Raw genomic sequence first — 27,517 nt, 5'->3', positions numbered from 1 at the left:
CGGGGCGGCGCCTGCGCACAAGCGGCGGCACGGGGTCCACGTGTGTGTTGAGGGGGATTCGCAGCTTGCCGGTTGGGCTGCGCCTGTGAGGGAACATGTCGTGGCTCTTCGGGCTGAACCGCGGCGGCGGCGGCGGGGACGCGGGCTCCGGAGCCGGGCTACCTCCGCTGCCGCCTCCGCCCGGCGGGGGATCGAAAGAGGGGACGGGCGAGGGGAGCCGCCCCAAGGACAAATGGAGCAACTTCGATCCCACCGGCCTGGAGCGCGCTGCCAAGGCCGCCCGAGAGCTCGACGCTTCCCGTGAGTCGGAGGGGAGGGCGGGATCTCTTGCCTGGATCCCCTGCTGGGAGGAGATCCTCTGGATCCCGTGACTAGATTAACAGGGATCCCTTGGCTAGGCACCCCCTCCTGGATCTAGTCCCGAGGAAAGCTTTCGGTGGGTCTAGCCCCGAGGAAAAGCTCAGTGGATCTTCGTGGCTGGTTGAGCCGGGGGCTGGACTAGAAGACCTCCAAGGTCCCTTCCAGCTCTACTCTGATTCTGAATTTTGAACGGCGACTACAAGGTAGTCCTCGATTACGATCACATTAGAGGCCAAAATTTGGGTTGCTGCGCGAGGCGTTTGCTAAGCGAGCCTTGCCCCGTTTTGCAACTTTTCTTGCCACGTTTGTTCAGCGAATCGCTGCAATGGTTAAATTAGCAGGACGGTCGTTAAGCGAACCCGGCTTCCCCCATTGACTTTGCTTGTCAGAAGGTCACAAAAGGGAAATCGCGTGACCCTGGGACACAGCAACCATCATAAACATGAGCCTAGCGCCCGAACTTTGATCACGTGACCACGGTGCGTGTGAAAACTCATCCTAAGTCCTTTGTTTCGGTTACTAAATGAACTGCTGTAAGTGGAAGACTATTTGAACTGAAGCCCTTGCCAGGATCTCCTCTTGGGAAGTGACATTGGTGGCGTTGAAGCCATCTCAATGCTTGGACGAGAATCAGCTTATTTACCACATTGCGGAATCTGCACACAAGACACTCCTTGTCTCCTTGCTTTGAGCCACCCAGGCACCAGTGACCTTTGACCTAGCTCCCATGTGATTTTCTTCAGCAGCTTCTAGTGTGGCTTTTGCCCCTGGAAGCAAAGCCAGGAAGGGCTGGCCAAAAGAGTTTTTAAACTCAATGTATTTTTAGGAGCAGCCGAAATTTAAACCAGAAAAGAGCATCCTTTTGAGTTGTTGTTTTTTTTTTTTTTAAACAACAGTTTTATTATTTCTCTTTCTTCTACAATGCGCAAGCCAGAATCTCTGGTTCGGACAACGTTGTCTAATTTTCAGCAGAGCTTACCTGCATCCAGTTTAACCATTGGGAAACCAGAATTGCAACAAATTATCATGGGCAAAATTACTGTTAGGTGGAGTGGTTTGTAAGAATTATTTTTTTGAATGATGGAAAACAACTGATGGGCAATATTTTCTTTTCAGGACACGCCAAAGAAGCCCTAGGCTTAGCTCAGCTACAGGAGCAGACACTACAGCTGGAGCAGCAGTCTAAATTAAAGGTGAGCAAAACATCACAGTTCAGGCTGTGCTATTAATCAGTTGATTCCCCTTCTCCCCCCTCCGTTTTGCTTGATCGTTCCCCATATTTGATGATGAGACTCTACAAAGAGTGCAGAGAAGAGCAGCAATGATGATTAGGAGCCTGGAAGCGAAAACGTATGAAGAACGATTGCAAGAATTGGGTATGGCTAGTCTAGTCAAAAGGTGGACTAGGGGAGACATCATAGCAGTGTTCCAATATTTCAGGGGCTGCCACAGAGAAGTGGGGGTCCACCTGTTCTCCAAAGCATCCGAAGACAGGAGAAGAAGAATGGATGGAAACTAATAAAGGAGAGAAGCAGCTGGAACTAAGGGGAAACTTCCTAACATTGAGAACAATTAACCAGAGGAACAGCTTGCCTCCAGAAGTTGTGGGTGCTCCATGGAGGCTTTTAAGAAGAGATTGGACAAACATTTGTCTGAAATGGTACAGGATTTCTTGCTCAATCAGAAGGTTGGACTAGAAGACCTCCAAGGTCCCTTCCCATTCTCTTACTCCGTTATTTGTAAAAATTCTCATCTTGATGTTGCAAGTTGCTATTATTAGATCAAATTTTCCCTAAGGCACTTTTAAGATCACCATGATTCAAGTCCGTGCCTTTAGATTAGAGAGGCAGCTTTTTTTTTTTTTTTCCTTTTCAGTTGGGGAACTTAACAGAATTTCTTGCATGAAAAAGCTGGAGATGAACGTATCTTCTCGCAGGTTCTTCTTGACTAATTTTTCTCCTTATCCCTAGGAATACGAAGCTGCCGTAGAACAGTTGAAGAACGAACAAGTCCGGATACAAGCAGAAGAGAGGAGAAAAACCCTTAATGAAGAGACAAGGCAACAACAAGCGGTAACTTGCTATTTTACTATTTACTGAACCACGTAAAGTTAAGATGACCAGATGAATAAAGTGCTCTACCCAAAGCTGTAAATATATATATATTTACACTGCCCCCAACAATCTGGGTCCTCATTTTACCTACCCCGGAAGGATGGAAGGCTGAGTCAACCTTGAGCCGGTGAGATTTGAACCGCTGACCTGCTGAACACAGTCAGCTAAAGTGGCCTGCAGTACTGCACTCTAACTGCTGCGCCACCTCGGCTCATATGAGTAGGATCCCCATTCCTGAACCCTTGGCAGCTCTCTTACTGTCTATGTAGAGCAAAATGACTTAACAGGGACCGCCTCACTTGTCCGGTCACTTGTCAGAGCATCCTTGGAATCCCCAGTTGAATTTTAAAACGCTTCGGGCTAAAACCCAATGCTTGGACGCGAGCTCTCCTTTTTTCCCATCAAATGCTTGAAACCTGCCAGGCATGAAAGATCAGGTCCATACGTGAAGGTCCAATTATACTGATTTGTCGCTACTCATGCCTGTGCACAGGAACATTCTCAATGGTCAGCGCTTGGTTAGAGTTAGATAGGGATCAATGGAATTCAAGGGGGGTTGGACTGCTTTTGCTTGTGGCTACCAAAAGATTCTAGACTGATCCCTCTTTTAACTCCAGCCCCGGCTTCTGCCACTCCTCTACATCTGCAGAGGTTTACCCAAGCAGGTCGGCTTCCCCCAGTGACCTTAAATTTTATTAGCAAGTCCAACTGGGGGAAGGAAGAATTGACCTAACATCCATTACTATTAACCATGGTCGTCTCCCCACAACCGAGCCGCATAGCTGCTGCTTTGCAGGGAAGCCATCCCAGGTTCAATCCTCCATAACATAAATCAGGGAAATAGATCGTTTCAGTGTTAAATTCAGCTCGAGTGGGGTTGCAGTCTTCCCTGTCTAAGAATTTTAACTCTCAAGACCTTTGTCTCGCTTTCCTCTTAAATGTCACTCAGTTTCTCCTCTGTCTGTTTTTATCTTAAAGAGAGCCCAGTACCAGGACAAATTAGCTCGGCAACGTTACGAGGACCAGTTACGACAGCAGGTGGGTCCTCTTTCTTTCTTAAATGTGGGGAGGGAAGTTTGAGATCACAGAGGGGGAACCATCTACTGCTCGGCACATCCATGGGGTGGGGCAGCGGGTTAAAAATTACTTAATAAATAGGAATGCTGCTTGCACGGATCCTGAGTCTGGGTTAGTTAAGAAACGTTTCGGAGGGAAGGAAAGGGAGGTGATGGCCTGCAGTGTAAACAAGGTGGGGGGGGGACATATATCCAGTAGTTGGACATTAGAAAATATACTGCTGCTGTTTGTCAGGGGAATAGAAACCAAGGAAAAAGTTCTTTTAAGCCCAGTTGTCCGCAGACTGAATTCTGTTCTTCTCCCTCAGCAACTCCTTAACGAAGAGAATTTAAGAAAGCAAGAAGAATCGGTTCAAAAGCAGGAAGCCATGAGGAGAGGTAGGGGACGGTGGCAAAGGGACAGATTTGGGGGCTTCGGGTCTCCCAAAAGACCTTTAGAGTTGAGGTGCAAAAGGGAGAAGGGAGACTGGAGAAAATATTAAAGGGACGGGGGAAGAATTCCCCAAGGAACAGTATAAATTGGAAGAAAGTAACCGGGAAGTACGGGGATGGTGGGTAGATTTTTAAGAAAGGGAAATTCGGAGGTAAAAATGGGTGTTTCCCCGCCCTGTTATCTGCTACATCAGCCTCGGCATCTTTAGGAGGTGTGGACTTCAATTCCCAGAATTCCCCAGCCAGCATGCAGAGGCAGCTTTCTGTAGCTTCTCATTTCTGGGTTGGAGGAGCAAATCCCCTGCTCCGCCCCCAGCACGAAAGAACCACGCTCTACCTAAGTGGTCTTTGGGAAAGGAGGTTGAACTACAATGCCCATCTCCCCCAGAGTCTCACAATCCTTCGCCAGTAGCTGTATCGGCCGGTGAAATTCCGAAGGCCGTTGCGATCCCAAAGGACCATTTTTCCGTTGGTTTAAGTTCTCGGTTTCCTTCGTAGCGACGGTGGAGCGCGAGATGGAACTGCGACATAAGAACGAGATGCTGCGGATCGAGGCGGAAGCCCAGGCTCGCGCCAGGGCGGAGCGAGAGAACGCGGATCTCATCCGGGAACAAATCCGGCTAAAAGCCGCCGAGCACCGCCAGACTGTGTTGGATTCCCTCAAGTATGTTTGCTTAGAAGCGTGAAAACGGGCAGGTTTGTGGAAGACTAGGCAAAATGAACAGTTCGTATTTGCAACAATATAAACATTTAGGATACGGTTTTTCTAAAGAATTGAAATCAGAGGCACTTCAGCAAATTTTAAATGCCTATTAATATTGGACTTTAGTTGGGATGCAACCAAGGGAAAGTTAAAAAAAACTAATATTTTTAATAGATTTTTCTTCACTTTTCTATTGGTGGTACACCCAAATAGTGGACATTTGGGCGCTTAACGCGGAGGTTTCAATTTTTTCCCTTGTTAAAATAATCTAATATAGATAAATATAATTTTGTGGGGGTTTTTTTGGGGGGGGGGTCGCTCTGAACTGAGCAGTCTCAACTTTCAATCTTGCTATATAAAAGCATTACTCAAGAGGAAAAGAGAACGTGGAGAGGGAGCAAAAGGAAACAAAAATCAGTTTCTTGGAAGTCGTAACCCTTAGCAAATAAACACAGCAACATTATCAGGTTACCGGTTTGCAGATTGATGTCAGGATATGCCACTTTTAAAAAGGTTTGCTGTTTTTTTCTCTTTAGGACAGCTGGGACTCTTTTGGGAGAAGGTTTCCGTGCCTTTGTTACTGACTGGGATAAAGTAACAGCCACGGTAAGCCCCGTATCAAATTTAGAGTGTTCCTTAAAAAAATCCTCGCATGGTTCGAATTATACGCGTGGTTGGAAAAAAAAAAGATCTGAAAACAACACTTTTTTGATTTGCGGCAGGTGGCAGGGCTGAGTCTGCTGGCCGTCGGCATCTACAGTGCCAAAAACGCCACCGCCGTGGCTGGGCGGTATATCGAAGCTCGTCTGGGCAAGCCCTCGTTGGTGCGGGAAACCTCCCGTATCACCCTCCTTGAAGCGTTCAAGCACCCCATCCAGGTAAAACTTTTTGCCGTTGAGGTAGGCCGGGTGAGGAAACACACCGCATTCTAGACAGGCCACTTTATTGGGTATGAGAATGGAATGTTAAAAGCCCGTAGTAATGGGTAGAAGGAATAACCTTCTAAGCCCATGGTGGCGAACCTATGGCACGGGTGCCAGAGGCGGCACTCAGAGCCCTCTCTGTGGGCATGCGTGCCATCGCCCCAGTCCTAGGCCTTCAGCGGGGTTTTATAAAACCTTTTTGCTTTAGGCCTCTGCCACCATGTGCAAAAAAAAAAAAAAAAGGTTCAATCAATTTCAACTTCTCACGGAAAAAAAAAGATCTCGCAAAGTTGAAATTGATTGATTGAACTTTTTAGTCTCACCCAGTCTGACATTACCACTGAAGCCACGCCCACTCAATGGGCTACGCCCACCCGGCACCCAGTGATACATAAGTGGGTTTTGGGTTGCAGTTTGGACACTTGGTCTCTAAAAGGTTCGCCATCTCTGTTCTAAGCCCATTCAGACTTGCAACATTTGGCTACTATAAACTTACAATAAAAAGAGCGTTCGCTTATGTGTCTTCGGTTTCCAAGTTTGACCTCCTTTGAAGGGCTGATGGCTTGCTAGAATTTCTCTCAGCCCATCAGGCAGAATTAAGGTGGGATTCCTGGGAGTCTCTTTCTCATATTTTCCCCTTTATCAGTTGTCATTTGTTGCCTCTTAACAGCTCAGACATGTCTGTGTTCAGATTATCCCCGCCTTCTCACTAGACTAGGATAACTTGTCCTGTCTGCTTCGTTTTCTAGGTTGGGAGGCGACTGACCAGCAAGGCCCAAGACGCTTTAGAAGGGGTCGTCCTCAATGTGAGTGTTAACCATTCCCCTTGATGGCTATACCAGAATGGAGCCACTGGCATTGGGCGTATTCATTAATTGCGGGTCAAAACTAGCAACCACATGATCAAAACTCCATCCTCTTTAGTTATTTGTTTGTATCCTGCCTTTATTATTTTTTGCAACTAACTCAAGGTGGGGCTAACCTATCCAGCACACTTTCTTCCTCCTATTTCAAACAACAACCCTGTTGAGAAAGAGAGTGGCTGGCCCAAAGTCATCCAGCTGGCTTTCATGGCTAAGGCAGGACGTGAACTCACGGGGTCTTGCTTTTTAGCCTGGTACCTTAATCGCTAGCCCAATGTAGCTCTGTATACATGCCTGTGACCAAAAGATCTGTGAATAACGGCTGCTTTAATGAGGGTTTAAAACAGTGGTTCTCCACCTGTGGGTCGGGACCCCATTTGGGGTCGAACGACCATTTCACGGGGGTCGTCAAACAACGCAGTCCGCCATTTTTTTCCCCCTTTTCCTTAGCTGTGCTCCTCCCTTTTATTCTATTGGCTTTTGAAAGCCAATAGAATAGAGTCTCTTGAATAGAGTCTAATTCTATTAGCTTTCAAAAGCCAGTAGGAATTGTCCAGGCTGTCTCTGCCCTGCTGAGCCCTCCAAAAGTCCCATTCGGCAAACGGTGCTGCACCCGTTGAGTAGTCCTCGACTTAATGACCGGTTGAGTAGTTGAGTAGTCCTTGACTTACGACCGGTTGAGTAGTCCTCGACTTACGACCGGTTGGGGGTCGTGGCATTAAAAAGGTTGAGAACCACTGGTTTAAAAAAAAAAAAAAAGATTGGCCATTTTGAAAACACGGTGCAGGATCAGGAAATACCCAGGATTGAACGTTTCACCTGCTGAACCTTACTGTTGTTTGCCGGGTGTTGTGTCCCTTTCTTTGCAGCCAAAGCTGGAGGAGCGGGTGCGAGACATAGCCATTGCGACCCGGAACACAAGGAATAACAGAAGTTTGTATCGCAATATACTGATGTATGGACCCCCAGGGACGGGAAAGACCCTTTTTGCCAAGGTAGCCATCCCAGTTTTGTCATTGTTCTGTCCAAAGAAGGTTATTGATCTGGTTGTGCTAATATAAGAGAAAGAGAACTGGAAGGAACCGTGGAGGTCTGTTAGTCCAGAGATCCCCAATGTTTCCAGCTTTGGGGATCTACTATTTCAGACAAATCTTGTGCCGTCCTTTTCTCCCCCTCAACCCATGTGGGATCGATTTTCTAGCTTCTGAACTTCTTCACAGCAGTAATAACTACAATTACGGTTTAAAGTTACATCACATGATCTTCCCAGAATTTATCTTCTGTAGTCCTTAAACCCACAAATCATTAAGTTCCTTTTTTTGGGGGGGAGGGGGTCACCCAAAGTCCACAGTGGGTTTTCATACTAGATCAGTGGCTCTCCACCTGTGGGTCGGGACCCCATTTGGGGTCGAACGACCATTTCACGGGGGTCGCCAAACCACGCTGTCCGCCATTTTTTTCCCTTTTCCCTAGCTGTCCTACTCCCTCTTATTGGTGGCCACACCCACTTGGGGGTCACCACAACATGGGGAACTGTATTATGGGGTCACGGCATTAGAAAGGTTGAGAACCACTGTACTAGATGCTCCGAAATACTTATGACCTTCACCAAGTCAACCTTTGTTCTTAAACTCTCTTTTCCTTTCTAGAAATTAGCCATGCATTCTGGCATGGATTATGCCATCATGACGGGTGGCGATGTCGCCCCTATGGGGCGTGAAGGCGTGACTGCCATGCACAAGGTCTTCGACTGGGCCAACACAAGCCGGAGAGGGTAGGTTGGCTTCGGGATGGATATCGGGAGCTTTTGTGCTCATGATCTTTTCCCTCCCTTGAGAAAAACCCATTGCTTTCTAAAGTAATCCTAAAGCAGGTGTGATCTTGTTTAACAATCTCATATTTCGAGGCAAGCTGAAGGATATAGCTTCAGGCCTGTGAGCGTGTATAATTCCCAGATTTAAAAAAAATGCCAGGATGAGAAATGGAAAAATTGCTTCTCTGCGTGACATAGTAGCGAGCGATCAGCTCTCCAGCTAATTAGGGTCTGAGGAGAAGAGAATATATGTAACTGTGGAGTTGTAATTGTGGAGTTCCTAGTGCTCTGAGTTTAGATGCTTGCAGACGTCTTATTACCCAACTAGGTAACATCACTTGTATGAGTGAGTGTAGGGTCTGCTTCCTGATTATATACAATAGCTTGCTTTGCCAGTGTTCGTGGGGGCGTGGTTTTTCTCGATGGTTTCTCAATTAGGGGATTGTTTTCTGCTTGATTGTCTGGTATTAATACCAGTTTATCTGGGTGTTGGTGGTTGGAATGCTGTGGTCTTGTTTCCTTCTTAGCTGTTTTATTGCCTCTTTTAATGGTGTGTAAATGTTTGTTTCTATGGGTCTGCTGATGGCTAAATTCCTCGTTTCCCAGCTGAAACTAGGCACCCAAATTTATCTATACCCAGGAAGCTTTCCAGACAAACCTTTCAGCTCCTTACTGTGGGTTTTGTTATTTTTAGCGTATAACACTTTCCCTTTCCAGCCTCTTGCTGTTTGTGGATGAAGCTGATGCATTCCTGCGGAAAAGAGCAACGGTAAGTGTTTCTCCCATCCGTATGCTCATTCATGGATATGGCTTGGTTGGTCAAAAGCCTTCTCATTTTAATTTGATTAGCGAGTCCGGTAGTTAATAATACATTGCAGTTTGCAAAAGTGCCTCCACTCCTTCCGCCTAGCGTCATTAAGGGACTCCAAATGGCTCAAGTTGGTTTTTCTAGTCCAGGAGTAAATGGGGAGATCACGAGAAGAGAGCCAGGACTTCATATCAGGAGAGATTGGGAGAATTGAATATTTAAACCCTAGAAGGGAAAGTTGGGGGGGGGTGGTGGACACAATTGAAACCTTCAAATATATTTAAGGGTGCGAATAAGGTTCTAGAAAGCAGTATTTTTTTTTATTTTTTAAAAAAATAATATTTGTAGCTGAGGGTTGAAATGAGGAATCCTTGCTGCTGTCTGGGCTTTTTTGCAGATGTTTCATTACTCAACTAGGTAGCATCAGCGGGTTTTTGGTTTTTTTAAATCATCTGAAATCCTCGCAGGCTTGAAACTATAGAAAGCAAAAACGAGGAGTGGGGAGATATACTTGTAGGAAAGGAGAGCAGGGATTGGATTTAATTTGGATCGATCGGTGTTTCTCAACTTTGACCCCTGAGTTTGCTTATCCTGGCAGGAAAAAATCAGCGAGGACCTACGAGCGACGCTCAATGCTTTCCTTCATAGGACAGGACAGCACAGCAGCAAGTAAGAGAGTTCCCAACGCAATCAAGTAATGGAGGGTGCTTCTCAGCGGTGCTTCTCAATCTTGACAGCTTGAAGATGTCTGGACTTCAACTCCCAGAATTCCCCCGCTAGCCTTACTAGCCTAGAAGATCAGTTCACTTACTGTATAACCAGAATTAAGTCTGGTTTGTTGGGTTGATCTTCTCTCCAAGAGGATGCAGAGAATTAGAGAAAGATCTGCCTTAAACCAGATGTAGACGACCCACAAATGTATCCCAGAATCCTAGAGGGTGAAGTGACCTTAAAGGTCATCTTGTCCACTCACTGGGATCCACTACAGCTTCTATAATGGCTACCCTGCCTTTGCTTCTTTAGTACCAAAGGCTTGCAGGATTTCAATCAGTCCCACTGGCTGGGAATCATGGAGCTTGGGACTCCAGCGCAGATGGACAGCTCTTGCTAGGGACAGCTTAGTTATTCCCGGAGAAGATTCCGAGGAGTGCTGATCCCAAATTAGACTCTTGACTTACAGCTCTGTATGTACATCTAAACCCCAGAGTCACTAGATAGAAAGATGGGCAGCATATAAATTTAATTACATTAAACTATTTTCTGTTAAATGATCCAAAGTTTGCAACAGATCTCCTACAAGACATTGCAGAAAAGAATACTTAAAGACTATTATAATTCTTTAAAACTCCAGCTTTGTCCCTACGTGTTCACGCAGCCTGCTTTTTTATTATTATTATTAATCATACAACTCCTCTTAAGAGTTTGGATTTTCATTTAAAACAAGCAGGATAAGTTTGGTACACACCCTCTCTCCAGGATGCCCGTTGCCAACCTCGGAGAGTTCTTAAGAGGAAAATGACGGCGCAAAGGAGAATCTTGATCAGTAGTTGGGAAAACCATATGTCCATAACGGGTTAAATTATCCCCCTTAACTGTCTGGGAAAGGCCAGCGGGAGCCATAACCTTTATCCTAGGGGGAGGTCTCTAAAAGGAGCCCCTAGGAATTGAATGTTAAATTGCAATTATCCCCAAAAGTGCTGAATCATCACAGATGATAGTACTGCCTGCTGCTGCTGCTGCTGCAATCTTTGCCATCCGAAAACTCATTTCGATTCATAATGCGCCATTAAGCCAAAAGCATTGTCAGCAGCAGCCTTAAAAAAAAAAACAACAGAACAGAACAACGGCGCCATTGTCAAACAGGACCCGGGGAATTGAGACACGAGAGAACGGCCATAAAATCAAAAGACGGGATGTGCCTCAGCTTCCTGCCATTAAGGGAACTAGGATGCCCGCCTACCTTGCATCCCCAGAGGGATAGTTTCAAGATTCTTGTAAGGCAGTGTTTCTCAACCTTGACCATTTTAAGGCATGTGGACTTCAACTCCCAGAATTCCACAGCCAGCAATTCCACATGCCTTAAAATGGTCAAGGTTGAGAAACACTGCAGGTGATAGCACTGCTTTCTGATGAGACCACGCTTGGAGTACTATGTCCAATTTTGCACTTCCTCCCTGCCTCTCTTAAGTCTTCTCTTATCTTTCAGGTTCATGCTGGTTTTAGCGAGCAACCAGCCGGAGCAATTTGATTGGGCCATCAACGACCGGATTGATGAGATGGTCCACTTCCAGCTGCCACGTTTAGAAGAGCGGGAGAGATTGGTCCGAATGTACTTCGACAAGCACATTCTCCAGCCGGCCACCGAGGGCAGACAGTTAGTACAGATCCCCATATTCTTCCTGGTTGCTAATCGTAAGAGACATAATAGGGGCCGGGAGCCACAAAAGGAGACTGCAGGTTGGGTCGGGCGTTTTCAAGTTCACTGCTGATTCTAATACAGGTAGTCCTCCACTTAACGACCACAGCTGAGACCAAAATTTCTTTCGCTAAGTGAGACGCTTGTTAAGTGAGTTTTGCCCCCATTTTACGACCTTCTTGGCTAGAGTTGTTAAGTGAATTGCTGCAGTTGCAGAAGGTCGCAAAAGTGTGCCGGGACGCTGCAACCGTCATAAATATGAACCGATAGCCAAGCGTCCAAATTTTGATCGTGTGACCATGGATGGGGCTATGCTGCAGCGGTTGTAAGTGTGGGGGGAAAGTCATAAAGTCACTTTTTTCAGTGACGTCGTAACTTCAGTCATTAAATGAACTGTAAATGGAGGACTTTCTGTAGAAGAAGAGCAGGCAGAGCTGGCGGGCGGAGTGAAGCGTGTCACCAGCTTAGGGTCCCTGCGTTCCCAGAAGCCTCCAAGCCCAGCCCCTCCTACAGTCCATTGATTCTTATCTGGCGCCACTGTAATGTTAACCAAACAGGCTCGAATAATCACCTATAATGCAACCTAACAAATCCTGATTCTTTGCCTCTGACACTGGGTGGCCTGCGCAAAGTTATTTTTCACCTCAAATGAAGAAGCACCAGGGAAAACAGGAAGCGGGGAGACCACAACCCCGAACTAGGGCTTGTGAAAGAGAAACTGAAGAGGCAAGACAGTCTTGTCTCCTTCCCCCTGCGGCCAGCGTGCTCTGATTTCCCACTGAGTGGAAAATTAAAAATAAAACGAACAAGGGGAGAGGGGACAAATGTTTTCATACTGTAGCTGATTCATCTGTTTTTTGTTTTTGTTTTTAATTATTATTTTATTTTGCACCCAGGCGCTTAAAACTGGCCCAGTTTGATTACGGGGAAAAATGCTCGGAAATTGCCAAGCTGACGGAAGGCATGTCTGGGCGGGAGATCTCGCAGCTCGCGGTGGCTTGGCAGGTAAGGCTCAGAAGACCCTGTTTGGATGACCTATCCCATCATCCTGAGCCTAGCGATGAGAGTTTTGTGGGACGGAAAGGAACCACAACATCTTTGCAGTCTCGCTAAGATCCAGCAAGATGTTTCTTTTCCTTGACCGTGGAAAATGTTTGCAGAGGGTTGTTTAGATTCCAGTCTCCAGAACCTTTATCATTCTGGCAGCCAGTTGCCAGGCATCCAAATGTAAATCACGTGACCCTGGGGATGCTGCAACGGTCGTAAGTGTAAAAAATAGCCATAAGTGACTTCTTTTTCAGTGCCGTTGCAACTTCGATCAGTCACTAGATGAACTGTTGCAAATTGAAGATTACCTGTAACTTCAAACTAGGATTCATCATCTCTCTTCACTTCCCCAGGCTGCAGCCTATGCCTCAGAGGATGGTGTCCTGACAGAAGCCATGATTGATACCCGAGTAGCAGACGCGGTTCAGCAGCACAGACAGAAGATGGAGTGGCTAAAAGCCGAAGGCATGGAGGCAGGCAAGAACCAACCGCTGCCACTTACGCTGGGGAAGGATGCATGAAGAGCCTCCAAAAGGGGGCTGAGAGAGATCCCAGACTTTTGGGTGGGATTCATTGATGAGGGGAAGGCCTTGTGCCGCTGGAATCATGCCGAGGAGAGAATCGAAAGCCCCGCTTCTTGAAGGAGGCCGGGGTTCTGAGTTCAGGAACCATTTCCTTGATTTTTTTTTTTTTTGAAAAGCGGACTCCTGGAATAATTATGAGCAAATGGGTCTGTATCACACAAAACAATATATTAAAAGAGAATTCCTTTGCCAAAGGTTAACAGCCTTCACATTTTGCATCCGGGTTTCATTGGTTTGGAGATGCTGGTTATGTCCTAGTTTTAGAAAATCTTCATTCAATAGAGGCCCCAGCAGTGAAGGCCTCTTCCCTGGCACTGTGTGAAATCAGAATTACCCAGGGTAGATATATCTGCTACCATGAGATCTAGGTGCTTTAAAAAAAAAAAAAAAGGCAGACCCAGCAATTAAAAAATTAAAAGCCAAGTGAAATAATGGGTAGGTAAGCCATTGGTTAGCATCTTGTCGAAATTGTTACGTGCTCGTGCCAGTTACGTCTTTTAAGCTGCCCAAGACTCACTTGGCAGTGGTATGGGCAGCGTATTAATTTCCTAAATAAATGAAACATATTGCCACCTGCCAGAGGGTTCTAGGAAAGGTTAAGTTGGGAGAGATGCCTTAAAAGCAAAAGGATTTTCCTTTTGCTGGGTTTTCAAGAGTTTCAAGAGCCATGGTGGTGACAACCAGCAGGCTACTTCTGCTGGTTGCCGGCTATCAGCAGTTCGGCAGTTTGAATCTCACCGGCTCCAGGTTAACTCAGCCTTCCATCCTTCCAAGGTCGGTAAATGAGGACCCAGATGGTTGGGGGCCATAGGCTGACTCTTAAAACGCTTAGAGAGGGCTGTAAAGCACTGTTAAGTGGCATATAAAGTCTAAGTGCTATTGCTATTTCTAGTAAAAAGAAAAAAGAAAAGAAAGCAGGTTTAATGCAACCTATTTGGCTCTTAATTTTATGTGCAGAACAAAAAAAATCAGCTGTTAACAGATGGGCATTCCCTCCATTTGGAAACAACCCCCCCCCCCAGCCTCCCTGGGGCTGTGTGATAGCCACTGTTCTCATCTTCCATTTTCTTGTGGGCCCAATCTGCAACGGAGGGAGAACTTGCTTTGCTCAGCAGTCTGATCTCTTGCAGTTCTCAAAACTAGGGCATCGGCTAACGGCAGCCAACCTCTACTTTAGGAAAGAAGAGCTAGATTTTTTAAAAGCAAAAGGAACCGTCTCCAAACACCGCTGGGGACCATTTTGTTTCTAACCCACTTGGACAAAGAAAAGAACAAATCAAATAAATATATGAAAAGGGGGGGAGGAATAGCATCCTGTCCTCCATGCTCATTAAAATGCCACTACTGCTATCAACCAAGCAAACCCCAAGGACTTAATTAAACAGAGTTCAATTTTCTCCAGTTAATTCATTTGACCCATCCGGTCCTCCAAGAAAAAGAGTTGGGGATCCAGAGAGGCAGAAAAAAGCCTCTGTTCTACAACTCGATGCCTTAGAGTGCCAAGCATCTCTCCCAAACACCGATTGGCTGCACCGGGGCCTAGCCACGCCTACGTCTGCCTGCCAGGCCAATGAGAAGCAAGTAGTGACTTTTGCCAAGATGGCGGCAAAACAAACAGCTCTGGAAAGAAATTTCCCTCACGTTCAACCCTTACCATCCAAAAACATGACGTCCTGAGGCAAAAAAAAACCCCAGAAAAGCCCAAACTAGTCAAAGTAGAGAGACTGAGAACCATAGAAAGCAAGAAGAAGAAAAAAGATGAGGGTTGACTGCTGTCTCCGCACCACAGAGAGAGACACAAAACGTGAGTAACACAACAATGGTTCCACACCCCAAAAATTCAACAAAAGCAAAAGCCATGGGGAAAAAAAGACAGGTCTCGTTCCTGAACTTCCTGACCCCCCCAGCCCAAGTCACTTTCCAGAGTAGGAAAGGAGCAGAAATGGAGTCCCCTGGAATTGGGCAGCCAATAAGTTCAAATAAATAGAAGAACACGCAGTCCTCGACTTACACAACAGTCCATTTAGTGACTGTTCGAAGACTGCACTGAAAAAGGGGGCTTGTCGCCGTTTTTCACACAACCGTTGCAGCATCCCCAGGGTCACGTGATCCAAAATCCAGACCCTTGTCAACTGACTCATACTTACGACGGTTGCCGTGTCCCGGGGATCATATGATCTCTCTTGTGTCACCTGACAAGGGAAGTCAATGGGGGGGGGAAGCCGGATTCACTTAACAACCGTGTTACTAACTGAACAATTGCAGCGAAGGTAAAACGGGGCATTTTAACACCTTCTTAACAAATGTCTCACTTAGCAACAGAAACGCTGGGCTCAGTTAATGATTGTAAGTCGAACGAATCTGCCTCCCTCCTGCGCCCTCCACCATTCCACCCTGCTACCTTTCTAGGAGGTTTGCCTTTTGTCTGCAGCAACTTTTTTTTTTTACTGTCACAGTGACAAACGTTATAAATCTGGAATGAATGTATGCTTGCTGCATAGCATGGCATCCTAATGGGCCATACATTGAGACTTGGCCACACTGGCTGTGGCTGATAGGAGGTATAGTCTTACATGCCCAGAGGGCCTCAGATTGGCAAATGGTGCAGTGACTGATTCCAAGAATAAAAAGAGCAGAGCAGGACTTATCTTTACAAAAATCACATTGAGGCCTGTCTGTCCCAGCTCTCCACCCTTTCCCATGTAAAAAAAAAATGGTATATCTTGATCATACTCAGCTGATATCGTGGCTGAAAGAACACAATGCTGGTTTCTTTTCCAGTCCTCTAATAAGAAGGCTTATTTCCATAAAACCTGCAGTTGCAAAGTTATCTCTTCCATTGGTTCCCTAACTAGCAATTTAAACTTAACCGATTTAATTAGTTCTACGGCTTGTCATCTTTACTCCACTCTTTAACCAACCAGTTCAAATAATATCTATACCAAGTAGAAGAGCAGATAAAAGAAAGATGGATATTGTCTCAAGCTTCTCTTGGTTTAAAACATTCGTTCTACACCAGCTGGCTTTTCCTCCCTTTCTCCCTCCCTACTTTTTTCATTTTGTGACATGTCTTTTAGACTAAAATTAAAAGCAGAGTATCGGCCATTTTTTAAAGGCTTCTTAGAAGACGTTATCTTTCTCTAGTTTGCCTAAATCAAATGGGATGGATGGAGAATTATTTTAAAAAGCTAAGAACCAAGAATTTTCTTTTTAACATTTTCTGATACAGTATATGAGCATTGTTGCCAACCTACCCTTACACCCCACCTCAAAAAAATCTAATTAATGAACTTCATGGTTTAAATATCTCATGGGAAACATTTGAATGACAAAAGTATACAAAGCACAATTGTGGAACATTCAAGCATTTCCAAAAATGTGTGTTTAAACATGCCCCCCCTCTCTCACACACACACAATTGTTGACAAATATTAGCAAATTAAACATACAATTAGCGAGGTTACCAGTAAATTTCTCATCTTTCATTTTGGGTTCTTGGTGAAGTTGTTATTTTTCCTTTTAATCACACGGACATTGCAATCAAACAATAGAATAATCACAGACATTTTCAGTATTTTCCTACGGAGGGGTCTATCCCAATTTTTTTTTTTAATTCTCTGGGTAAAACAAATTGGGAATGCTCTTTTTCAAACCTAAAATCTGCTAATGAAAAAAAAAAAGTAATAAAAACTAATTTGACATGCACTAGTGTTGGTCAGTCGCCTCTCTGTTCCAAAGAAAATGTGTCTAGATTTAGGCCACTGAATTCAATAGGCTTTGACCACAAGCTGGGTTCATGCGAAGCCCTAAGCCATGGTGAGTGGAATAAAGTTTTATTGATTAAACCGTAACTGGCTGGGTTTGTACCACACAGTCATCCAGCCAACCAGAACCACAGGTTAACTCAACATGACTTAACAAGGCAGGGCTTCCGTTTCTTTAGAAAAGATCTTGCAGATCATAGTCAGAAAAGTTGGCAACCTGGTGCCCTGTTTGATCTTCTGATCTGCCCTGATACGTAACCATTGAGCATGCTATCTGGTGATTGAACCAAGTCACGGAGGACTCCAGATTGTGTATCTTCCCCCTCCTGAATTCCTCATGTACAGAATACTAGTCTCCAAGAACAATGCAGCATGGAAGTCCTAAACTAAAACTTGCTTCCCCCTCCCCCAACTAGGATCTGCTTCATCCTCCTGTCCCCCCCAGGCCTGATTGCTAGGACAAACTCAGCTCGGTCTTCTTGAACCCCACCATGCTGGGCTCTCTTTCAGAACTGTTCCCCACAAATCCCCCCAATTAGCACGATGACATCATACCTGATACAACTACGTTTAGCACAGGTTTCTGTACGCCCTAATTCATGCATGCAAATCCACTGTATTAGTAGTAATAGGAAGAAGAGTTATAAGCCACCTAACGTTGATGTTCAGATGGGCAGGGTAGACTTGTAGACAAATGTTGGGCAACATCTGGCTTTGTAACAAGGAAATAAAAAGAAAGGGTTCTCCAACATCAGCTTAAAAAGGTGGGGAGGGGGTTAAAAAGGTGCTTTGAGTTGCAGAACAGACAGGTTTAACAGACATGGTGGGCATGGTTTCTACCTGCCTCTTAACTCTTCCCAGGTGTCCTCCTTTCCTACATGGAGGAACATCTTAACAGAAATCTGCCTCTTAAAAAGCCAGCATGTTCTGCGTCTGGATCATAAGAAATGTGCATTTTAACCATCGTTACAATAATGATTTCAGCCAGTGTGGGCTTTGATGCACAGTGGGACAGAAGAGATTGTTCGTCTTGGGGATGACAATGTGAAGATTATCGTTCTGGATCATACTAAGCTCTAGTTGGCGTAGCCGTGATGTATTGAATAAACCACAATTGAGGGTTGCATTTGTGCTGACCTGCATGGCTGACAAACCCCAGCAGCTCGACCCGCTCAACATCCTAGCCTCCTGCTGAAGCGCAGCATGTGGATCCACTTGGTGGAACCCTGGAACTGGGTTGATTCCCAGTTCAAATGCCCTTTTGACTCTTAAGTATCCCTGGCCTTCCCTGCGCGACTCCCTTCACTGAAGCCGCTGCCCAGTTCAGTTTCTGAGGTAGATGGTCTTGTAAATGCAACAGGGTTGAGGCGCCAAGAAGGCAATTGCCATTATTCAGATGGATCCAGGTGTAGGATAGACCAATTGAGAGCTCTCCAGATACTTTGGGATCATAACCTCCCTCCTGCCTCATCACGGGCAATGCTTACCAAGGCTGATGGGATATGGAACGTGAGGCGATCTTGAAGATCTCACGATGCCCATTGCACAGAAGAACCTATGAACATGGAATGCAAGGAAGGGACCATACCTGGGAAGAAGTATGCTTTGCCTGCTAAAACCAACTTGGCCTTCTCCAATTTCTTTAAAAGGGTGACCTCTCTACAACTGAAACAATTATATCAAGCATCATCAACACAGCACCAAACTAAACAGTCTTAAGTTTCTGTCTTGCCAAGAGACACCTGGATGAAACATTCACAGGATCAATTGATAGACCAAAGGGACCTTAAATATGCATATTTTCACTCATATGACCTGCTCAACCAAATTTCTCAGGGTAGACCTTTTGGGTTGGTGTTTCCTGGAAGACAGTTCACTCCAGCCCACAGATGACAACATTTAGCCTGGTGGTTGCAGATTTTGCATGTCAGAATGTTTCTTTGGGCAAGTTGGAGGAAAGATCTCCCTAGGTTCTGATTCGGAAAGAAAGCAAAGCAGAGGTGGAGGCTGGAGAAAGCCAAACTATTTCTCAACTCATAAATAACAGAAGTGGGTCCTTAAAGGATGACGCATTGTACCTACCGGGTCATCTAAAATCCAAACCAAATCTAGATTAGAAATGAGATCTTGGAGCACAGCAAAGAACCTAAATAGGGATGGGAGGGTCAGATACAATTGGAAACAGATTCAGAAGTACTTGAAGGCTAGACAGGGCAACATCTGGCCAAATTCATCTACAAAGACCTTGGACGACGACAAACAAAACTTCCAAATCAACAAGGAAAACCAACGGGGAGAAAAAGATACTGCCGTTGCTATCAACACCAAAAGAAGCGAGGGCTTAAAAGTGAAATGCAAATTTTTCTCGCGCGCTCTTTCTGTGCTGGGTTGTTTGTCTCGTTTCGTCATATGTACAGGTCCACCAGTCAAATGGTAACCACAGTGCAATGTCTCATAAGCCTTGGATCCAGGACAGGGGGGAAATTGTGCATTCTCTGGGCGCAGAGAATTCTGCAGACACACTGTTGGTGGAACTAAGAGGGTGTCTTTACGTGGCGTCCACCAGGGAGTAAGCAGCTGGACATCTCCCCTTGGTAGACAGCAAAAGGCATGTTCAATAGACCACTGATCAGTCCCGAGTTTCCTTAAAGGTGTCTTGGGCTGGGGTGCCCATTATGATACAATTTCTGTTTGATGTGCACCATGTTTCCCGCGGCTTCGTCATATTGGCTGTGATGGCGTTTCCGGAACTCCTTGAAGTTACAAAATTTGGGAAACCAAGACCATGAATTGTCTGGGAAAGGAGAGAGAGACAAAAATGTGATTCAGCATGATGGGAACAAGAGATTCCCCCTTTCACCCAACAGGACTTCCAACAGAGGTGGGCAAACCCATTTGATGATTTGGGGCCACGGTTCTCTTTTGAGAAAAGTCTGGCCGCTCCAAATGATGTTGAAGAAGCCACAAAACATCAAAAGAAAGTTTCCGGTTGGGATTTCCTAATAGCTGGTGTCGCAAAGCATCCAGTTTTTAGAAGAATTATCTATCATTAACAAAGAAACATTCTATTTTTTTTTTATGAATTTACCTAATCTCATTTTACAATCTTCCGACTGATGAGACAACACCATAGACAGTGTCCCCACTAGGCTAAGTTAGTGTCCTTTACATGTTATTGAACTATGATTCGAAATATCCCTGGCTGAATGCCACGAGAAGCCAGGGTTCCTTACTCCTAGCTTATAGTACCCCATCCTTTAAATCTAAAAGTACAGTACTTCTAAATTTCCGTACAGTTTGTCCTCAACTTACGATTGCAATGGGAACCAGAATTTCCCTTTGCTAAGCAAAGGGGTTGATTAAGTAAGTCGTGCCCCATTTTACGACCTTTTTGGCCCCGGTTATTAAGCATATCAGTGTGTTGTTAAGTGAATCATGCAGTTGTTAACTGAATCTGGCTTGCCCCACTGACCCGACTTCTCAAAAGTCGTCGGGAAGGTTGCAAATAGCGAGATCTCGTGAATCTGGGGTGCTGCAACTGTTGTAAATAAACATTGGTTGCCATGCGCCCAAATTTTGATCAGGTGATTCAAAGGATGCTGCCACGATTGTAAATAGAAGGACTGCTTGTAGGCCCTCTTTTTTCAGTGCTGTTGTAACTCTGAATGGTTCTTAAATGAATGACTGTAGTTGAAGGACTACCTGCAATGGCTTTCTGTCTTCCAAAATATCTGGGCATTGACAATTATTCCCACAATTGTTTCCTTCCATACAAAATGTTCCAGTTTTATAACGTTGGCACACTTAAACCTCCTACATGTGAACTAGACACAAAGGTAGCTTCAGTCAACCAAACAAGAACGGCAGTGGAATTAGGAATACTTCTAGGCCAGAAGCAATTGGGAAAAAAAAAACCCTCTAAAACACATATTAACAGTATAGCGAGTTTTCCTCTTTCAAATGAGGCATCTACATATAGGCAATTTTGGGCTGCAAAGTTGTTGTCTGTTTTTAATGCAGCACAACAGGAGGGGGGTGACTGCCTCAGTTCCCTGTTTGAATATTGGGGTAAGAAAAACTCTCCAACAGTATAAAAAATAATAATAATGGAAAGTTCATTTAGCTGCTGGATGTGAAAGTCCAGCTAGCCAACTGTTTGGCTGTTCTACTCCCAAAATAGGATTCTTCAAAAACTATCCAATGCAGTTTGTATTCAAGACAAAATAAACCAAATGTCAATAAATTTAAAGGATTGTTGGTTAGCTAAACTAGTGTCTAACTTTAGCAGGGTTTTTCCAGGCCAATCTTTTATTGGTTGAGTTTTAGTTTCTATTTGTATCAGTTATGCTGATAAATGTTGCTTTTATATACCTTGTTATTTTATCTGTATAGCCCACCCAGACTTTTTAAGGAAAGAGGTGGCATGTACATTCCCTAAATAAAATAAATCTGGCTCTTTTGCCTCCCACATTATGACCCATTGTTCCAAAAACATATACAGCTGTCTTCTAAAACAAGAAACTATTTTCTAGAGAAAAGAGCCCGGTAAATTCCATAAATTAATTCCATTCATCTTGGAGAAGCAGATTGCAGGAAAAAATTCCATTGTTTGCTCAGTCTAGAATTTACTATCTGTATATTTTATTAGGTCCATAGGATTAAAAACTCTCCTGGGAATTTTTTCCCCAAGTAGATTAAACTTCTGGATCTCTAGTTGTTGACCTCAGGTTCAAACATTCTCCATGCTTGCAATTTCCCTCACACAAAGCCAGCAATCATTTGAAAATCTTTGCACGTTGACTGGATTTCCACTTACCATACCGTCGGCTTGTCCGCCATGCTCGTACGGCATAATGGAGCAATCCGTCCATCCACACAAGAAACCAGCTTATACAGAATCCCAACAAGAGTCCCAGCATCAGATCAATTTCTTGCTTGGTGACGTTGTCAGTCACAAAGTAGTTCTCGGAAGAATCAACCACCGACTGGTCTCCATCGTACGGGATGACATAATGAATGTGATGCCTGGGTGGTAGAATTAAGAAGAGACAAGTGGATATGAGGGAAGAAGAGAGCATCATGGTTATATGATCAAGAGAAGCATTTGGTTTGCCGTCTTTGGCAAATATATTTCTGGGTAATAAAGAACAGAATAGAATAGAATAGAATAGAATAGAATAGAATAGAATAGAATAGAATAGAATAGAATAGAATAGAATAGAATAGAATAGAAGCTGGAAGGCACCTTGGAGGTCTTCTAGTCCAACCCCCTGCTTAGGCAGAAAACCCTATACCAGTGTTTCCCAATTTTGGCCATGTGAAGATGTGTGGACTTCAATTCCCAGAATTCCCCAGCCAGCCAGCACAGCTGGGGAATTTGTGGGAGTTGAAGTCCACACATCTTCAAGAGATCAAGATTGGGAAACACTGCCCTATACCATTTCAGACAAATGGTTGTCCAATCTTTTCTTTAAAACTTCCAGTGTTGGAGCATGGCTTCCAGTATTCCCCTAACTGGAAACCAATATGGAACTACAGCAAACTGAGGATGGACACCACCATTGGAGGCATCCACTTGGTTGAGGTTCTCCTTAATCAGGAGAAAATCCTGCTTTGACCTTGACATAGCTATGGGCTAAACCTTTGGTTCAGGTGATCGTCTCAAGTAAGTTCATACCAATTAATACATTATTCCAGAAGAATCATAAGATTCTTTGATCTGATGACTACTTAGCCATTGGTGTTCAAGGGGCGTGCTTGGCAATGCAGAACATCCTATGGTCCATCCTGTTTCTCTCCTTTGCAAATTTTGGAATTACAGTTCCAAAATTCCCATGCAGCTTGCGACTTGGGAATTGAAGCAAGTCGAGCTTGTAAATTTAGAAGATGCAAAGTTGCATTTAAAAAAAAAAAGTTTGCATTGATATTTCACTGGCAGACCAGCCCACCTTCAATTCCCAGTTTCTCTGGAAAGGACAAACTGAATTTATGTTTTCAGCCAGGAAGACCGGAGTTTAAAAAAGGCAAGAAAACAAAAACAGATGGATTGCCCCCTCACAATCAAAGTAACACAAACTGACAATCCAAGAGAGAGAAAAGAAGAATGGCCTTAAATTTAGTCTCTAACTATTCAGACTTGGTCAAATAAAGCTGCCCTTTCTTGCCACTGTGGTACGTACTTCAGTCACCTGTCACCATCGGATCCTCCCTTTCCCAATTTTCAGCAAATGACAGTATTTTAGGACAGCGTGAAACACATCCTGCTAATCTTAGCAATTTCAGGGCGGTCTGCAGGATTCAAACCGTCTTAACGTTCATTCATTTGCAAATGGCAACGAATCCTCTTAGCTCTGTTATTCTAGCAAAGGGACCTATATATAAATATAGAAAAAAAATCAAGAACTGATGCACACCTCACGACAGGCCAATGTTCCTTTAGAAAAGAGCTTTACTCTCTTTTGACAGGCATCCTATTTGCTACTAGAACAGGACCTACAAGATTTCAGTCGACAGAATGTATGTGTCCCTGGGGAAAAGACTGCTCACCCCAACACTGGAGTATTTCAATTTCCAGGGACGACAGAGAATGAGATGGCTGGATGGAGTCACTGAAGCAGTAGGTGTGAATTTAAATGGACTCCAGAAGATGGTAGAGGACAGGAAGACCTGGAGGAACGTTGTCCATGGGGTCGCGATGGGTCGGACACGACTTCGCAATTAACAACAACAACACCTTTTCAGCTCACAACAACCCTTGGACAGCCAAGGGACAGACCAAGACCAAACTTGGAATCGGCGTTTTTGTTACCACGAGCCGTTCATTTGATCTGTCCTTTAGGGAATTAGGAAGTAAATAAGTGATTTTAGCCTTGACTGTGGAAAAAAGGATTAAAAAAACAATAGTTGCTGGAACTGCTAGCCATCAATGCATCCAAATACTAAAGGGTCCTTTTAGGTCACGTTTTCCCAATCTTGGCAGCGTTAAGATGAATGGACTTCAACTCTCCGAATTCCCCAGCCACCCTTGTTGATGTTTGAGAGCCTACATCTGCAAGGACAGTCTACCTTGCCGCAGGTAGCAGCCTCTGAGCAAACTGGCATGGTTTGGTCCCCCTGCTTAAGCAGAAATTGTTTGCTTGGAAACAAACGCAAAGTGGTTTCCTCATACAAACATCACCATCTGGGTTAGAAAGCCCCTTAGCCTGCCTGCTTGGTTTGTTTCTGCAGTTGTGGGATAAACTGGCCACTGTTTTGTCTCACCAAGAAACACAAGGCCCCAGCTGACCTGTGGCCCACAAAGCCATTCAGGGAGCAGCTGAATGCTAGCTGAGCAAAACGTCCCGCTTTCCCAGTATCCTCACAAAGTGATCTACTGACCAGGTCAGTTGCCAACCTACCTTTAGAAATAAAACTTGTTTCCTAGCCTCTGTTGGGGTTTCCAAGTGGACTAGAAGCCGGTAGCCGAGACGGAGGAAGTGTTCTGCTGGGTCAGGTAGATTTTTCTCTATCCTCCCTTTTCTACTGGGGCTCTCGGGGAGAAAACTTTCAAGCCAGGGCGACAAGGACAACAGTCCTTCCTGCCCGCTTCCGGATTCCCTGCTACAAGGTAGACTGCCCTTACAGATGTAGGCTCTCAAACGTCAACAGCCTAGTCTTCCCTACGCCTTGCTTTTGCTCAGAGCTCTTTTGAACGCCATCCAAAGTGCTGTTGTGGTATGCAAACATTCGACACCATTGGCTGACGTTTGCCACTAAAAACATCCATGCAATCAGCCAAAATCCCTTCCTTCCTTCCTTCCTTCCTTCCTTCCTTCCTTCCTTCCTTCCTTCCTTCCTTCCTTCCTTCCTTCCTTCCTTCCTTTATAACTCTGACCTTCCTTGCAGGCCCGTCGTACAATCGAAAGCCCAACAAATGCACCAGCAAAGAACCTTCACATTCAAACTCAACCGCTTGTACTTCACATCGGAGAGAGGGCTAAAAGTGGCATGCCCTCCCCTCCTCTCCCCTCCCCGAAGTTGCCCCTTGTCCCACCCCCACTCGCAAGACACAAACGGGCTAAATGTAGGGCTTACCTTCCACAGTTGCAATGACAGACCCTATCTTCTCCTCTTAGATGCGGTAAGATATAGTTATGAAATCGGTCAAGAAGAGCATTCATGTCCATTAAACATGCTATTGCCTGAAAGAGGCCAAAAACATGTGATCAGGTCTTGGGAATTTTTTTTTTTTTTTTTTTTTAAAAAGACACCCCACACTGACCCACCTTTAGAGGAACGCCGGAAGGAGAAACTACCCTGAAAGTGATGCCTTTTCTCTCTCCCCCCCCACCCCCCCCCCAGCTAATACAAGCATCAGTGTCTCTTTCAATTGGTCACCTCTTAACGATACCTGTAGAGGTTACGAGCATCCCTGAAACGGGGAACACAACCCGTCATGCGTGCATTGACCATTCTCCACCAGGGACTTGGGGAAGGGAAGTGGGGGGGGGGAAGGCAAGATCAGAGAGGAAGAGGGGGGAATCGAACACCTCCCCCCCCAGGAAAAAAAAAACTGGAGGGGAAAGGAAAAAAAAAAAAAGGAAAAGCATCCTTACCATCACAAGCGAAGCCCCCAGGATCAGAAATATCATGGTGTTCGTATTCATGGACCTGGCGGGGAAGCTGACAGCCCCTCTGTCACTTTCCTGCAGGCCGCCCCCCCCCAGCCGGTTTCCCCACAGGAAAAAGGAGAGAAAGGGGGGCCAGCTTTGCGCGCAGAGGTCAGAGATGGCTGCATAGAAGCTCTTCAACCTGAACTGCAATTCTGGCAGGGGGGGGAACCTCCTCGCCCCCCCTCCCTCCTGCAAAGCATAACAAAACGCAGGCTGCTTCTGCACCCCCCCCCCCCTTTCCCTTCCCTTCCCTTCCCTACCACCCCAGCTGGGTCTTGCTTTTTTTCCTTCCTCCTCCACTGAACTTGCTTCCTCGGGCTTAGGGCAACCTCTCTCCCTTTGGCCCGGCCAGAGGGAGCATGTTGGCCGGCTTAGGCAGGTGCCCGGGGGTAGCCAGGTGATGCGCCGAGCCGAACGCGGACGGCAGGTTGAGCATCTCTCCTGGCTGCTGCATCGTCCGGGGGAGAGCAGCGCCGCCGCCGCCGCCGCGTCAGGGCGAGGAGCCGAGCCAGGCCAGCTTCCCAACAAGCCACCCAAGCCCGAGCAGGTAGGGAAGCGGCCCCCACGGCATCGCTTCCCGCTTCACCCGGTCCCCCAAAATGAAATTCTTCTCTTTCCAAACAGGGGAAGCGATTGGTGCAAAGCAGGTGGTGTGTCCTGGAGGTGGGGGGGGGGGCTGAGAGAGAATAAATACTTCCCCTCCCCTTTCGTCTCTCTCTCTCTCTCTCTCTCTCTCTCTCTCTCTCTCTCTCCTTCCTCCCCTCCTTTTCGGGGGGGGGGAGGCAAAAATGAGAGCATCAGCCTGAGAAAATGCAGAAGGGACGGGCTGACATCATAAGCCACTCTTAGGCGAAGCCCCTTCCTTTCCTTTCCTCAAAAGAGATTGCAAAAGCCCGGAGTTTGGGGAGGGGGGGAGAGCGGGGAACACTCCCCCCCAAAAAAAAACACCCACGTAGGGGAGCAGCCTTTGCTGTTTTCCTGGCTTCTTAAATGGTGGGGGGGGTCTTCCAGAAGGACGTGTGTGTATGTATGTGTGTGTGGGGGGGGGGGGTTGATAGAAGAAGCAATCCCCAAAACCTAATCTGGAGATGGATTTGGAGGGGGTGCCACCCCTCCATTTCCAGGGGGAGGTTATGAAATCTTGGCCATCCACCTTGGGCATTATGCAGGCAAAGAGGAGTGCGAGCGAGCGTTTCTCTCTCTCTGTGCGTGTGTGTGAGGATGTTAATAATAATAATGATAAGGAGGAGAATATAAAAAGGAATGGATAGCTTTCTCCCCCCCCCTCAAATCAAGCCATACACCATACAGAGAGGCAAGCATCTTTAAGGGTCAGTACCGAAGCTTTTCTTAACACCCCCCCCCCTTTCAGAACCGGGTTGTTTCCTCCCTCCCCACCTTCATCATCCTCCCTACATATTGTATCTCTCCCCCCCCCAAACACACACACACACTTCAGCCCCACCCAGTCCAGCATTTTTTAAATAATGGGACATCCGTGAACCACCCCCATCGAAAAAATAAATAAATAAAAGAGCTTTAAGGGAGCTTTGACAAACGGGCTCCTTTTCACCCCCTCCCATTCCTTCACCCACCCACCCCCATCCAAGAAACCAAGTGTTTTTTTTTTTACCTATTTGTAGTGGCGTTGATGCTCCATCTTAAAAAGGTCCTTGCAGGGAAGTGGGGGGCGCGACGCCGCTGCGTATCTTTTCTGTGTTTACAATCTGGACTCCTTTCCTTACTCTCTGCCCCTCTTCCCCCCCCCAAAAAAAGCTGCACACACCCCCTTTTCCTATCTCCTTTAATCAAAATGGTGTTTGATCAAAATGGGGGGGGAGAGGGGGAGAGAAGGGGAATCTCTCGCTCTCTTTCTGCTCCTCTTCCCAGCGGCTGATCTTAGTACCAAAATCCGTTGCCTCCCACCTTGCTTTGGAAGTCCCTTCTCTTTGCCCCCCCCCCC

The 27,517-nt window shown here is 45.7% G+C and overlaps 2 protein-coding genes across 2 annotated transcripts; one reads left to right on the top strand and one right to left on the bottom strand.

Annotated features, from left to right (window-relative positions):
* Window positions 1–9: 9 nt before the first annotated feature.
* Window positions 10–13,348, top strand: LOC120318991 (ATPase family AAA domain-containing protein 3-like). The gene is made up of 16 exons (XM_039367246.1): window positions 10–300; window positions 1,477–1,553; window positions 2,331–2,432; window positions 3,453–3,512; window positions 3,859–3,928; window positions 4,481–4,646; window positions 5,222–5,291; window positions 5,408–5,563; window positions 6,358–6,414; window positions 7,341–7,466; window positions 8,121–8,245; window positions 9,002–9,053; window positions 9,691–9,761; window positions 11,299–11,466; window positions 12,405–12,513; window positions 12,909–13,348. The coding sequence occupies exons 1-16, from the start codon at window positions 96–98 to the stop codon at window positions 13,074–13,076; spliced, it is 1,782 nt and encodes a 593-aa protein (XP_039223180.1). The 5' UTR covers window positions 10–95; the 3' UTR covers window positions 13,077–13,348.
* Window positions 13,349–16,434: 3,086 nt separating this feature from the next.
* Window positions 16,435–26,008, bottom strand: TMEM240 (transmembrane protein 240). The gene is made up of 5 exons (XM_039367390.1): window positions 25,884–26,008; window positions 25,498–25,789; window positions 24,977–25,083; window positions 21,720–21,928; window positions 16,435–19,697 (listed from the first exon to the last, which is right to left on the bottom strand). The coding sequence occupies exons 1-5, from the start codon at window positions 26,006–26,008 to the stop codon at window positions 19,549–19,551; spliced, it is 882 nt and encodes a 293-aa protein (XP_039223324.1). The 3' UTR covers window positions 16,435–19,548.
* Window positions 26,009–27,517: the final 1,509 nt, after the last annotated feature.

The sequence above is a fragment of the Crotalus tigris genome, unplaced genomic scaffold (assembly GCF_016545835.1).
Source record: "Crotalus tigris isolate CLP2741 ecotype Arizona unplaced genomic scaffold, ASM1654583v1 scf7180000020588.15403103151:6194809, whole genome shotgun sequence".
Classification (NCBI taxonomy): domain Eukaryota; kingdom Metazoa; phylum Chordata; class Lepidosauria; order Squamata; family Viperidae; genus Crotalus; species Crotalus tigris.
Note: the sequence above shows the minus strand (reverse complement) of the source record. Positions and strands in the feature narration are given on the sequence as shown.